The sequence below is a fragment of the Pleurodeles waltl genome, chromosome 12 (genome assembly GCF_031143425.1).
Source record: "Pleurodeles waltl isolate 20211129_DDA chromosome 12, aPleWal1.hap1.20221129, whole genome shotgun sequence".
Classification (NCBI taxonomy): Eukaryota; Metazoa; Chordata; class Amphibia; order Caudata; family Salamandridae; genus Pleurodeles; species Pleurodeles waltl.
Window position 1 is genome coordinate 221,836,028 of NC_090451.1, and position 15,112 is coordinate 221,851,139.

Sequence of the window (15,112 nt, forward strand, 5' to 3'; positions counted from 1 at the left end):
TAGGGTGGACTTTTGGCATTCGATAGGGAGCCATGTTACGACTTTCTTGACCATATGGAGAATTCCAAAACGTGCCAGAGGGGGGTTGAACTAACCTGGTTTACCATTCTGAGTTCGTCATCCAGAAGGATACCAAGATTCTTTATTGCAGTTTTATGATAGGGAGCTGTTCCACATTCAGAAGGCCACCAGTCTTCCATCAAAAAATTATTGGATTTGTCAAACAGCATAATCTCGGTCTTGCTTTCATTAAATTGTAAACAATTTAGTTTCATCCAGGATGCTACTTCCTGCATGCATTCCTAGAAACTAACTTTGGTTATTTCAAGGTCCTGTCCTATTGATACTACAAGCTGGGTATCATCGGCATAACACAGGATCTTAAATCCAAAGGATTCCACTCGCTTAGTCAACGGGATTACATAGATATTAAAAAGCGTAGGACTCAGTGAAGATCCTTCAGGTACCCTTACAGGGATTATTCTTATTCCTAGACCTAAATAGAGGAAATATGCCAACATAGCTTCTACAAATCAAAGTGGTTCCAATGTTCTCTGTTCGTCCACTGTTCATGAATTGGTATCCCTTTAGTATGCAACCTTTGACGGATGCATCATTTTTTATGGTCCCTTGTGGCTAGCAGGGCCATGTAAATGTTGAAAAGGGTGGGTTCTTTCGGTAAGGTAGGAGGTCAGCCAGTCAAGGGCCTTGTGTCGAATACCTGCGTTGTGGAGGCGTGTGCCAAGTGTTTGGTGGCAGACAGTGTCCAAGGCAGCGGAGAGGTCCAAAAGGATGAGTGCGACGGTCTCGCCCTTGTCAACTCTGGTTCTGATGTTGTCAGTACATGCGATGAGGGCGGTCTCAGTATTTGTGGTTCTTGCGGAATCCAGACGGGGAGGTGTTGAGTGCGTTGCTTTCCTCTAGGTAGTGAGACAGGCGGGTATTCACTAGTTTTTCAGCGACCTTGGCGGGAAGTAACTTGTCCTTCTGTAGCAATGTGCTGGCTTCGCTGATGGACATGCCCTTTGATGGGTCCCGCTGTAGGAAGCTCGCCTGGTGTGTAGTGAGCACCTATGGTGTTATCACCTTATACCAGGTCCAGGTATCCCCTATTAGTGAAGTGTAGGCAGTGTCTAGGAAGCCATAGCTCTCTAGAAGTAGCTGTGGCTGAGCAGCCAAGACTTACCTAAGAGACATGCAAAGCTTATGCAATACCACTATAGTCACACAGCACTTACACACATAAAAGAACCACACATCGTTAAAAACATAAAAATCCTTTATTATAGCAACACAAATACTAAAATACTGTATAGGCAATTCCCTAACTGGAGGTACGTAAGCATACTTTTACATACACATTAGCAATCAGTAAATACTATAGAAAGCAATAGGCATTGGTAAAAGCACTAGCAAATAGTGAGGGCCCTAGGGGAGGGATAAACCATATAGTAAAAAAGTGGAATGTGAAAGGCAGTCCCCCACCCACGGAAGTGGAATCGGTAGAGGGGAGGTGGAGGAACTAGGAACCCCAAGAGGTGAGTACCAGAGTGACGTCCAGCAACCAGGAGAGCAGAGGTAAGTACCTGGTTTTCCCCGAAACCAACATGAGGACTTGGAATAGGAAGATGAAAGAGCCAACCAGGACTAGAAGAACCCAAAGGTGGATCCTGGCAGAAGAGGACCTGCAAAGGAAGGGGGCCAGGTCCAGTTCGAGTTGGAGTGTCTGGTTGTGGCAGGATCTACTACCCACCCTTCTGTGGATGCGGAACCAGGCAGACAGTGGACATAAGTCAGCAGTGCAGCACAGGAGCAGAAGAGGAGTTCAAAAAGTGATGCAAGTGATGTCCCATGTCGGCAGTGATGATGCAGTCTGACAGTGGTGTTGGAAGACCACTAACAAGCCTTGGCAAATGAAAGAGTCGGAGAAAGAGGTTTTGCAAGACTGAAGGGCACCAGCAAGGTCCAGATGACTCGACCCAAGGAGGAGAGCCTAGGGTGACCCTCAGCAGCTGGGAGAGTCACAAGAAGAGGAGACAGCCCCCACAGGCGACCCATGGGCATCAGGCACAGGAGTCGCAGTGAGGACCACTCAGCACACCTGAACAAGTGTCCTATGTCGCTGGAGCAGCAGGCAGGAAACTGTGCATTGAAGGTAGAAGTGCTGGGGGCTGGGGCTACACGGAGCCTGAAGATCCCTTGGAGGAGGCACAAACAAGCCGTGGTATCTGCAAGAGTCATAGTGCACAGGGGTAGTGTCCTGCAAGAAGAGGCAATGACTTACCATCTCCCAAGTTGGACCAAGGGAACCACTCCAGACCACCACTTGTGATGCAGGGTCCACGCAGCTCCGGGAGAGAAAATCCATGCAGCCAGTCGTTGCAGTTGGTGCTTGCAGATGCAGGAGAGTGACTCCTTCACTCGAAGGGAGATTCTTTCTTACTTCTTGTGCAGGCTGAAGGCTCGCCGCCCTCAGAGGATGCAGCTGGGGAAATGTTGCAGTTGCTGGAAGGAGCCAGAGAAAATGTTGCAGCGTGGTGAGTTCCAAGTAACAACCACCTCATGGGTAGGTTTTAAAAAGGGGTCTTAGTAGCTTAATCCTAAACCTGGGCTATGTGGTTGATAGGGGCCATTGAAGCACATGCCTCTAATTAATGTAGAAGAGAATATACTGGCTTAGGTACTGGTGAACCATCTAAAGGGGATAAATAAATCTGTAATTCATCAAGACAAAAGCCGCTTTATGCCAGAAAACTCATCCTGACAAAATAATAAACGCTTCAGAACATATAAGTGCTAGCAGAGGACAACACTAGTGATCCTGCAGTAGACTTCGAAAAGACATGGGATTACTTATTTTTAGTGGCTCAGATGAATATTGGCCAGAAGTTTGTAAGGTTTATGTGTTTTCTGTACAGAGTACCCAGGGCAGAAGTGAAAGTGAATGGATCACTCTTGAAACCATTTGCTATTGGACACGCCACTAAATAGAGATGGTTGCACTTCTGCTACTTGCTGTGGCAATGGGGCAGAGACGAAGGAGTTGTGGGCTAATGGTGGGCCTCTAACGTGCTAAAGTGTCTTTTTACTAAGATGACTTGTTTATTTAGGCAGTCCAAATAACTTGGGTCAATAAATGGAAAATATTCTGAAGAATCTGGTGGACACCCAGACCTAAAGGTGAATTGGACCAAATCTTGTATACTCCCAAGAATTAAAAGAGTCTGGGGACTGGTAATCAATATGTTTTCTATTTAGGTCATTCCAACTGATTAACTCCAAGCAATAAGGGGGCTAATGTATTGATGGTCAGATGTAGTAAAAAAACATGTACAAAGGAGCCCTGGTGTTGGCGGATATGTGCAGGGCCGGACTTGGAAAAAACACACACAGACACACACACACAAACACAAACACAGATGCTAAAGACGAGAGAGTGGATTATGCTGGATTGCTGCTTTTGTTACGGGGGGCTGATATTGCAACACCACTGCAAATCCGGCACCCGAGTAAAAAAAAAAAAAAAAAAAAAAAAAAAAAAAAAAAGTTCCCCCACCACTCCATCCTCCCAGGGATACGTCCGACGCCCGTCACTGCCAATCTGGCCCTGGATATGCCATCTTACTGTAGAGCCTGCCAGTTGTTGGTTGAAATGACTGGATGCATGCCTGAGTCCTGTGCCAGCTTACATGAATACACTGTGGGTGAAAGGGAATGCAATGCATGCTAGTAATTAACATGCTTGCTGTGTACACAGGTTCAGTAGAACACAACAAACAGTGATAACATGCCACTTCAGTCACACTTAGTTCAGTTTATTACATTTGGTGTACTTCAGGAGATGTAGGCTGTGGCAGAAGGGGAGGGGCTCTTTCCTAACGTGTCATTGGTGCAAGGCAGCTGCGGAACAATGTCTCCTCTCTTTGAGATTCAAGGTACCATTGAAAGATTCTGAGAAAGAGTAAGTAGGAGACTATCAGAGGCATTGAAATAATGTTGGCCCTATAAAAATATTGCTAAAAAATATACTAGATAACAAAGAAACAGATTTTATTTGCAGACTATTTTGGGATCAGGTTTAGTCCTAGCTAAACAACATTGTGCAGTAGTGCTTATCAATAGAGGCACCCAGTCTCACAAAATTGAATACAGGACTAGGCTACTGTAGCATGTTTGAAATGCTACTATGGGAAGCGAGGGGGTGCCTACCTAAACATCCAAAAGTGTGGGAAGCATGGATAATGTAACTTGGGATCATACGATTGTGTTAGCATTTTTGATTGCTTGCAAACATGTCTTGGCTTGGAGCCGGTGGTTGAATGTTTTTTTTACAGACTGTGTTTTACAACAGTGTTTACAAGTGACTTGCACTGAGGTTGCAATGAATTGTCCAAAACAGTGCATTGTTGTTGAGTGACGTTTTGTGAGGGGGGTGGGGTTAAGGTTCTGAAACATTGAATAAAATATATATTTTTTAAAAGGGTGGCTGTGGCAGGAAAAAGGGTAGAGATGAGTGCAGCCTCTCAGTGGTTCATAGCAGATTAATTTTCAAAGTAAACCTGCCATGACAGTGAATAATAATTGTAGGAGTTAGAACAGGATCTTCTGCATCTCCCATAGAAAGACCATAGTAGAGGTCAAGAAATTGTTCAGGAAGGAAAGCTATCTTCAAAACCAGCATCTTTTATGTCTTTGAGGCAATACTTACTTCTGCATCAGAAGCTTTTAAGCTCTAAGGACATCTGTTAAGAAACACCGACTCCTTCATATTTCCCTTGAACATCATCTTGGTAAGACTGAGATTTTTTTTCCACAAGAATAGCACTCCAGTAAATGGGTGTTAACCAAAAATGTCCATGAATATACAGTGCCCAAACATCAGTCAACAACAAAGTACAAGACAAATCAACACCTACCATTATTTCTAGAAATTGCTACTGCTACCTGCTAACTGCTACATCTGTGGGATTACATGACCATGCAGGTGTCAAGGATGTGTATTTTCACAAACCTATGCATCCAACTCACTACACGTATCTATGGTTTTCAGTAGGTTGAAAAGATTTTCAACTGAAAGTCAGAACCAAAGGTATTTACCAAATGTCTCTAGGTGGTGGTAGTACACCTTGTTGTCGGGGAATACATATTTACTCATACTTTAGATGAGTAGCTGGTAATGGATTTGTTTTACAACAAGTTGAACTCAACCAATTGGTAGCCATGATCAGTGCCACGAAGCTGCACTTGCAAACTAAAATCTTCCTGGAAGTCACAGTGAATTCGGCCTTGGCAAAGGCTTACCCTGCCCTGAAGAGTTTTGGCATTTCGAGATTACTTCCAGTTTATCAGAGTTCGCATCCCTCTAGAGTGTGGAAAGTGATCTAAATCCCAAATGCACACTTGCAAATGAGTGTTTAGCTCAACAATGGTCACAGGTGGCTGCAGCATGGGAAGATCTCATTTTGGTAGACCCCAAAGTTCAGCCCCAAGGGTCCTCCCTAAGCCCCACCCTTTTCAACATTTACATGGCCCCGCTCGCCAACATCCTCCGACCACACGGAATCACCATCATATCCTACGTAGAGGACACCCAGCTCATCATCCCCCTCACCCGAAACCCCACCACCGCCAAAACCAACCTCCACGCTGGTCTCCTTGACACCGCCAAATGAATGAAAGTAAACCACCTCAAGCTCAAAACCGAAATCATAATTTTCAGCCCCAACAAAACCACATGGGACGACTCCTGGTAGCCCACCGCCCTAGGTTCCCCACCAAGACCCTCAAACCACGCACGCAACCTCAGCATCATCCTGGACCCTTCCCTCTCCATGACCTAGCAAATCAACGCCATCACCTCCTCCTGTTTCAACACCCTCCGCATACTGCGAAAAACCTTCAAATGGATTCCCATAGATACCAGAAAGACCGTCACCCATGAACTCATCAGCAGCAGGCGTAGACTACGGAAACGCCCTCTATGCTGGCACCGCACTCAAAGCTCAAACGAAAACTCCAGAGGATCCAGAACGCAGCCGCCCGCCTCATCCTGGACCTCCCACGCCATGAACACATCTCCTCACACCTCAGATCCCTTCACTGGTTTCCAATCGACAAGAGGATCACCTTCAAAATCCTCATCCACGCACACAAATCCCTCCACAACACTGGACCAACCTACCTCAACGAAAGAGTGAACTTCCACACCCCCACTCGCCACCTCCGCTCCGCCGACCTCACGCTCGCCACAGTCCCCCGCATCCAAAGCGCCACCACCGGCGGCAGATCATTCTCCTACCTCGCCCCCAAGGCCTGGAATTCCCTCCCCACCAACCTCTGCAAGACTCAGAACCTCCTGCTCTTCAGAAAAAACCTCAAGACGTGGCTTTTCAAACAGTATTCAGCCTCCCCCCTGTCCCCCCCAAGCGCCTTGAGACCCTTACGGGTGAGTAGGGCGCTCTATAAATGTTTTTGATTGATTGATTGATTGATTGATTGACTTACCTTCAGTAACGCTTTTATATATTTACAGATTCCTTACCTTATAGTTTCCCCAGGCATCAGTCTGGATCTGGAGATTTGTCTCAATCAGTACCCCTGCACGCAGTTAGGTGGTGTTGATCAGCTCTGCATCCATCATCAGCATCATCAGCGCCAGAAAAGAGGCTGCAGGTCCTATATTGGTGCCACCTGGAGCGCTAATGTCAGTTTCTTTTCACGAATTTCCACACCAAGAGTGCAGAGCCATGAAGAACTATGACCACTGCTGCATCAAAACTTGGGCCCTGAAAGGGGAGTCCCAGTCCCTAGAAATCAGTTTGTAGAGCGGGGAGGATGGGTTGGTCGGTAAGGAATCGTCAACTAAATATTGTCTCTACCAGATAAGGCATTACCGAAGTTATGTAACTTGTACATCTGATAGAGGCATCTTGTTGCAGATTCCTTACCTTAGAATAGATATCCAAGCAATACCATCCCCAGAGGAGGGTCTGCGAACTAATAGGAAGTCCTGCAGGACCGAACGGGCAAAGTCCCCATCTCTATGGACCCGACTGTCCAGACAGTAGTGTTTGTTAAACATGTGCAGAGGAGATGTCCATGGTGCTGCCTGACAGATATCCCAGACCAGAACTCCACGTGCTAATGCAGTGGTTGCAGCATTAGCTCTGGTAGAATGAACACACAAGCCCTAGGGGACGGGGAGGGTTGCTTACTAGCTAATGCATAGCACATTTTCATGCATAGTATGCTCCATCTGGAGATGGTTCTCATCTGCACTGCACGACCATTCTTCACACTCACATAACCAACAAAGAGTTGATCATCCACCTGGAACTCTTTGGTATGATCAAGGTAGAACGCTAGCACTCTTTTTGGATCCAGGCAGTGTAGTCTCTCCTCTTCCTTAGGAGGATGTGGGGGTACATAAAAATTAGACAAGGTGACGGATTGGCTAAAATAGAAGGGTGTAACCACTGTCAGAAGAAAGGAGGCCCGTGCGCAAAGCACCACTTTGTCAGGATAAATGGAAAGGTAGGGGGCTTAGATGACAATGCCTGCAGCTCACTCATGTTGTGGGCAGATGTAATGGCCACAAGGAAGGCTGTTTTCACAAGGAGAAGCCCTAGTGGACAATTGTGGAAAGGCTCGAAAGGAGCACCATAAGGAATGTCGGAACCAAATTCAAATCTCACAGGGGCATAATGAATGGGTGAAGGAGGAAACACACTTTAGGGAACCTATGTACAATAGGAGATTTAAACAAAGAACGCTGATCAGGCAGCCGCAAGAAAGAAGAGATTAAAGACAAATAACCTTTGAGAGCACCCAAAGCAGAGCCCTGCTGGGCCAACAAAAGTATAAACAATAGAACCTCAGAGAGAGGGGTATCTGTACACCATGCCACAAACGTCTTCAAATGACAGACGTATACTATTTTGGTGCAGGGACGCCTGGCTGCCAAGATGAGGTTACCGTCAACTGCAGCCGCTCAATCTCCATGCAAGAAGGAGGAGACTGGACAGGTTTGAGTGGAGAACCCTCCCCTGCTGCTGCGACAGAAGATCCTCCCGAAGGGGAAGTCTGATCGGATGATCGATGGCCATGCTCAATAGCTCGGTGTACCAGACTCTTCATGCCCAGTCTGGAGCTACAAGCATTACTTGGGCCCAGTCGTTCTTGATCTTCTTGAGAGCTCTGAGCAGAGGTGGTATGGGCAGAAAGCGATACAAGAGGCCTGAGCTCCACTCGGGCCGAAAAGCATCACAAGCGAGTGCCGCCTTGGAAACTCCAATGCGCAATACTGCTGACACTGCACGTTCTCTGTGGAGGAGAACAGATCTAACCAAGGCTCTCCTGACTGCTGAGAGAGACCTTGCCCCACCTCCGGATGCAGATGCCATTTGTAATCATCCAAGCATTGTCGGCTGGGTTTGTTCGCTCTGACATTCAGAGAGCCTGCAAGATGTTGAACCACCAGGGGATATGCCCTGCTGTTCCATCCATGTCCAGAGGCAGTGTGCCTCTTGAGAAAGGGTTCATGACCTCACCCTGCCCTGCTTGTTGCAGTACCACATGGCGGTGGTGTTGTCCTTGAACACCTGCACTACTTTCCCTTTGAGAGAGGCAAGAAATGCTTTCAATGCTAGTCTGATCGTCCTGGACTCCAACAGGTTGATGTGAAGCCCGGACTCTGCTGGAGACTAGATGCCTCTGATCTCCGCCTCTTCGAGGTGGCCATCCCATCCCATGAGTGATGCATCTGTCACTGCTGTCAGATCTAGTTGGGGAAGGAAGAAGGATCTGCTCCTGACCTAACTGTGGTTCATTAGCCACCACTGCAGATCTTGCACAGTTCCTGCCGAGATCTGGACCATGTCGGAGGGATTCCCCTAATGCCTCGCCCACTGGAACTTCAGGTCCCACTGCAGAGCCTGTATATGCCATTTGGCATGCATCACCAGCAGGATGCAGGCCATGAGGCCCAGCAGCTTCACAGCCATTACCACTGAAATTCAGGATAAAGGCTGAAACATCAGTATCATAGCTTGAGTATCCTGGGCTCACTACTCTGGAGGATAAGCCCGAAACTGCATTGTGTCTAGAACAGCTCAGGTGAAAGGGAACATCTGACAGGGAGTCAGATGTGAGTTTGGCACGTCTATAATGAACCCCAGTGAATGCAGAAGGTCCACTGTACTCTGGATCTAGGAAACAACAGTCTGGGGCAGGCCCACCTTTAACAGCCAGTCATCAAGACAGGGGAAGACTAAAACCCCTGATCTGCACAGATGAACCGCAACCACTGCCATTACCTGGGAGAACACCTGAGGGGAGCTGGAAAGGCCATAGGGGAGCACGGTGAACTGAAAGAGCTCGTTGCCTACCATGAACTGCAAGTCCAACACTACCATCCTGTCTCCTGGGTCCAGGGCAGATAGAACCCGAGCCAGACTGAGCATTCTGAACTTCTCCATCATGAGGAAGAGATTAAGGGACCGAAGGTCTAGGATAGGAATAAGGCCCTTGTCTTTTTGGGCACCAGAAAGTAATAGGAATAACAACTATGACCTATTTCTGGCATAGGGACACTTTCTATGGCTCCCTTGACCAATGGAGCCATAACCTCCTTGCGGAGAAGTGCCAAGTGTTCCTCCATCATCCAATCATAGGATGGTGGCATGGATGGAGGAGTAGTCCCGAAGGGAAGGGAGTAGCCCCTTTGGACTATCCGCAAAACCGACCTGTCTGACGTGATGGACTGCCGGAGGAGCAGGTGATGGCGTATGCTGCCTCTGACAGGTCCCTGGTTGTGAACAGTCAGACTAGGACAGTTTGGACACAGACTGGGAGAGGAGGAGGGGGGTTTGGGGGTTTAAGGGGTGGACTGGCTGGACCGCTGGCTCCCTCATCCATTAATCCATTAGGACAGTGGATCCGGTGTCCCTGGCCAGATAGAGGCCAGGCGGCATGCATGGCATGGTGGCTGAAGGTGAACGGACATGGTAGGACCCACAAAAGGGGCGAAAAGCAAACTGAGGGGGCCAAGGGGTAGCCTCGAGGCCCAAGGACCTGGCCACAGCATGAGAATCCTTGAAGCGTTCGAGCGCAGAGTCTATTTTTCCAAAGAGACAGGTGCCATCAAAGGGCATGTCCATATGGTTGGATTGGACATCCCCCGAAAAGCCAGATTTCCTCAACCAGGCATGGTGCCTCAGGACTACCATCGAAGCAAACGCTCTTCAGTGAGTCGGTGGTGTCCAGTCCACATCTGATATTGAATTTTGCAGCATCCCTCCTATCAGCAACAGCTTGAAGGAGTACAGCCCGGACCTCCTCTGGGACCTGTGGCACCACTTGTACAATCGTATCCCAGAGTGTGGGATTAACAGCCCAAAAGGCATGCAGTGTTCACGAACCACAATGCCAGGCTGGAGGAAGAAAACATCTTCCCAAGTTGGTCCAGCCTCTTGGATTCCCTATCCATGGATGAGAAAGGGAACTCTCCCTGGCATGTAGAGGCTTGGGTAACCAAGCTCTAGGGGTGGGGATGCTGCACCTGTAATGCGGGGTCAGTTGAAGCAGGTTGATGGCGGCGGGCAATAGTACTGTCCACAGGAGCGCCTGTGCTGGGTTTGAACCAGGTACCCAGCAGGACATCGTTAAGGGCTTCATTTAAGGATAATAGGGGTTTAGAGAATGAAGTCCCAGGCTGAAGCACCTCTGTAAGGAGGTTAGTCCTGACTGCCACCCAAGGCAGCGAGAGGCCCAGGACCTCGGCCTCTATTCGCACCACTGTAGAATAGGACAGCCCCTTCTCTGTAGCCACGGTAGGGGGAGAAATAATGCCACTGTCTGGGGAAGTATCCATACCACTGGCTTCACAAAGGTCCATCCGCCATTCCAAAGGGTCTTGTAGCTGGTAATCTAGTGGGTCCAGGGACTCCTCCCATTCTTCCAGGTCAGGATCCAACATAGGGGGCAAGGCCCCTGTCCAAGTTGGAATCAGCATCGCACAACACCAATCCGGCTCAGTGTCGGAGTCGGCAATAAGGGTTTGGTCGATGCCCTCCAGGGGCACAGGCGGCTTTGTGAGTGTCAACCTCAGAACCAGCGCCGGGGAAGGTCTAGGTGGTACGACAGATGCTGGTTCGGACCCAGGAATGGATCCATGGGGGCCCTTTGGAGCCAAGGCCGAAGCCACCGGCGTGAAAAACCATTCCGACCCTGCAGAAGCCGAGGGCACTCCAGCAGGGTCAAACTGCTAAAAAATTCTAAGGAAAGGAATCTGCAACTAGATGCCTCTATCAGATTCCAGTGATCCTCATCCAGGCATGTTGACAAAGGACCGCAACGGTAACAACAGCCCTAGCAAGGCAATCTGAGGATTAAAGTCTAAGTGGACAAAATATTTTTCATTGTCCTGCCCGCCTTGCATCATTTGGGCCAAAGATGCACTCTAATCCTACGGGCCTGTCTGCAAGATCTATCTGGCTATGTCCCAAAGGGCATGGGAATAATGGTCCAACAGACATACTGCACTGACAGACTGCAATGCCAGACTATCTTAAGAAACCATATGTTTCCCAAAAGCGTCAAGCCTTTTAGATTCTCTATCAGGAGGAAAGGTGAGAATAAATTATTATTCATTTTACTGGGCAACACCTGCACAATAAGGCTTTATGGAGTGGGATACTTCATGAGAAAATTGAGGTCCCCAGGAGCCATCCTGGGATGTTTGGCCACCTGACTCCTCACAGGCAGGCAACAACATGGTTTTAACCATGTAGACCTCAGAGTATCTGGAAGATCATCACTGAACGGAAGCAAAGGCTCAGGTACTGCATGACCAGGCTGTAGAGTTTCTGTAAAAAAATAAAAAAGTGTTTTATTCTCAGTGGAGGGCAGCTGTAACTCTACCACCTCGGCTGGCCTCTAACCACCACAGTGAAAGAGGGACTGTCAACCTTGCAAGAGAGCAAGCAAGTAACACATATGCTGTAATAAGACTAGACCAAATGTCAGGATCTGGTGCATCTCACCCAACTCTTCTCACACAGGTCATACTAAATTTACATACTTCTGCAACCAAATGTGTACCTTTGCCTGATTACACACTAGGGGTTATTGTGAGCTATACAAATGCCAGATAACGTAAAATAAATCAGTAATAATTTAACCCTTTTAGCTGCAGCTTGTCTGCTTCCTGCTAGCTATTTGCCTGCCATATAGAAGGTGGCTGGGAATCTGCTCCAAAAGGCCATCTCTGATTTGTTTTCGTCTCATTAGTATAAATGAGTTCCCACGAAGTTCACATGTGCTGTGTCATCAACACCTTTTCGAGTCTGTTTACAAGAAGATCTCCAAAAGTGTAGCAAATAAGCGTGGCAGCTCTTCAGCAAGAAGATCTCATATGATGAACACATCATCGTCATCATCAGGACATATATGCCAGTATTCAACATTAGTACCACCAACGACGGACCCTGTGCTGCAGTCTTTACGAAAATAGTAATACAAATAACTATGCATGCTTTTCCAAGTCTTCACCACTAGAGCAAGTGTGAGTATCCATATCACAAACCATGTGCCTTTTATGCATGCCCTCATGCCCAATCACATCAATCCACCATACCCAAAATGACAAATTTTGAGCTGCTTACTTTTTATCGGAAACATATCCTCTTCATCACTCCAGTTGTCCTTCTCTTCCTTACTTTTACAGCTGTTCCACTTCGAACGAAATGACCTACAAAAAATATAGATATTTTTACATACACCTATTGTACTTACTTTTTCAATTATGACATCAATCTCCTCGTACATTAAAGGTAAAATAGTGGTTAAAAAAGGCGTGCAAAATAAATCATTATTTTGAAGACGTGTGACCATAAATAAACTACTTTAGTAGACCTGACTAAAGAAAAAGACACAAGCAAACATTCAAATTCGTATCTGCGCCCATCACTCTTGTAATCAGAGGATGCATGTCAATCAGCGCACCAATGTGGGATCCAATTGTGTGCCGCTAAATTCTAAATGTGGTGATTATTACTCATCATATATAACATGTTCTCATACATTTTGATTTTCTCCAATTGCTACTTTTGGATATACTGTCATCTACAAGCAGCACCAAATTCGGATTATCAAATCTGTTAAGAGTGAGCTTTGCACAGCTGTTGTTTTGCATGGCTGAGTAGGTATAGATGGCCATGCCCTTTACACTATGACTTGGGCACCCTCATGGGTTCAATGTTTTTTCCATTTGGTGCCTCTTGCCAGAACCTTCTGGCCTTGCCATGATTTATATTTGGATTTGCTCACTAACAGCAGGGGGAGCATGGCAGATTAAATGCCATAGAAATGGTATGTTAGATTTGAAAAGAGGCTTTAGGAGGACAAAACAGGCACTTCAAAACCAGGAGTGACGCCGAGCACCTTCTTTGGGACTGAGGTACCCTATCTAAAGGCCCTAACCCATCTGTGACCTTCACCAGCTAGGCATATTGGGTATTGGGTAAACGAATAGAAGGGTAAGCATTGGCCCAAAGCAAATTGAAGCAATGGGGACTATACTACCTTGAGAGAGAGTTTGTGATTCTTCCTGGTTTCTGATTCCTTATCATAATCCTTTAATGCCAACCTACAGAACATACATTCAGCCATGCTCTTTTTTGAATCGCAGGGAATATCACTGGTACCTATATAGATCACTCCAGGAGTGGTGTAATTTCTAAGTCCCAATGGTGCTCGTTCTAGTGAATTTGAGATGAACAGAGGTGCTTCAGGAATTTATCCTTGCATCCTGTTCCGACTCCAGTGTCTGTTGCCTAGGAGCCTCCGCTAGCTGTCTCAGCCAATTCAACATCTAATCCAACTTCATGCAAAAAGCCAAGAATGGTTGACCAAAATCAAGAAATAGACATGTACTTTGATGCTTGTTTTGTTGATATCATTTATATTATCACATGAGTAGAGACTTCAATAATCTTGTATCTTGTGTTACTTTTTTTGCTAATATTTTTATAGGCATTTTATTCCTTCTGAGATTGCCCTCAACCAGATCCACCCTTTTGTAATATATATGGATGGCTAGATATTTAAAAATGAGGGGGGCCCATGAAATAGTACTATTGCCCTCCTAAACAGGTTAGCACTGGGAGACTTTCCTGACCTGTACATTGATGGCACCTGTAAGCATAGCCACATCTACAAATAAGTACTTCTCAGTTGTAGTGAAAGTACTCCAAATGCCATCAATTGATGCAGTAGAACATAGGCATGTAGGCTCTGTTAGCCACCACAGTTCCCCTACGAAAGGCTCTGATTCTAGTGAAGCAACACGTCAAATTGGCCAAGGGATTTTGGAAGAAAAATGGTTTGAGCCTGCGATCACAAAGCCTCCCTATTTCTTAGTCTCCAACACAACAAGGACTATAAGCCTCCCTTTATTTCTTTTTCTTTAATCAAACATTTTATTTATTTTCATGTTTAACACTGCAACAATATCACAGCGGAACAGGACTTTCTCATTTATATAGCTTTGAACCAAAGTAGGTAAGTACATTGCACATCCATAACAGTTTATTGACTATGGAGGCAGGCCTGACCTTTGCTGGGATCAGGCAGATAATTTAGCCTTCAGAAGATGATAACTCAGTCGAAGACAACTCATCCACTCAAGAGTGATGGAGGACTGTGGGTCTACCCATTAGGCTTCCTTCATAACGTTTACCTCCTTTCATAGATGTTATGAAGGATGCACAGATTGTTTTTTAACTTGCTTATACTGTTGTGTACTAATTGTAGGAAGCTGGCTCTGTATACACTATAACAAAGTAAGTTATGGTGTGCACAGAGTCCAGTGGATCCCCAGAGACTTTACAGAGGCCAAAGTAGATAATACTAATGCTCTTTTTTGTGGTAGTGTGGTCGAGCAGTTACGCTTCTCAGAGAGTAGTGCTAAGCATTTGATTTACACACACAAAGCCAAGAAATGTGGAACACACTCGATGACAAAATCCAGGCCAACCTTTATGTATCAAGATATATACTTTATTTCTAGAACCAAAGGGATATTTGTTGCAGGTAAGTACAGTTTCAAGAATGT

At 46.4% G+C, this 15,112-nt stretch overlaps 1 protein-coding gene across 6 annotated transcripts in view; it reads right to left on the reverse strand.

The window, feature by feature from the left end:
• The window catches only part of TERF2 (telomeric repeat binding factor 2), a 271,686-nt gene that overhangs the window by 11,465 nt on the left and 245,109 nt on the right, over positions 1 to 15,112 (reverse strand). For 4 of the 6 annotated variants that reach the window (XM_069216855.1, XM_069216859.1, XM_069216854.1 and 1 more), the window contains 2 exons: positions 12,663 to 12,748; positions 2,285 to 2,505 (listed from right to left, as the gene is read on the reverse strand). In XM_069216855.1, coding sequence (XP_069072956.1) covers positions 2,285 to 2,505; positions 12,663 to 12,748 — 307 coding nt within the window. The remainder of the gene's footprint in view (positions 1 to 2,284; positions 2,506 to 12,662; positions 12,749 to 15,112) is intronic. The other 2 variants (XM_069216858.1, XM_069216856.1) reach the window with 1 other exon arrangement.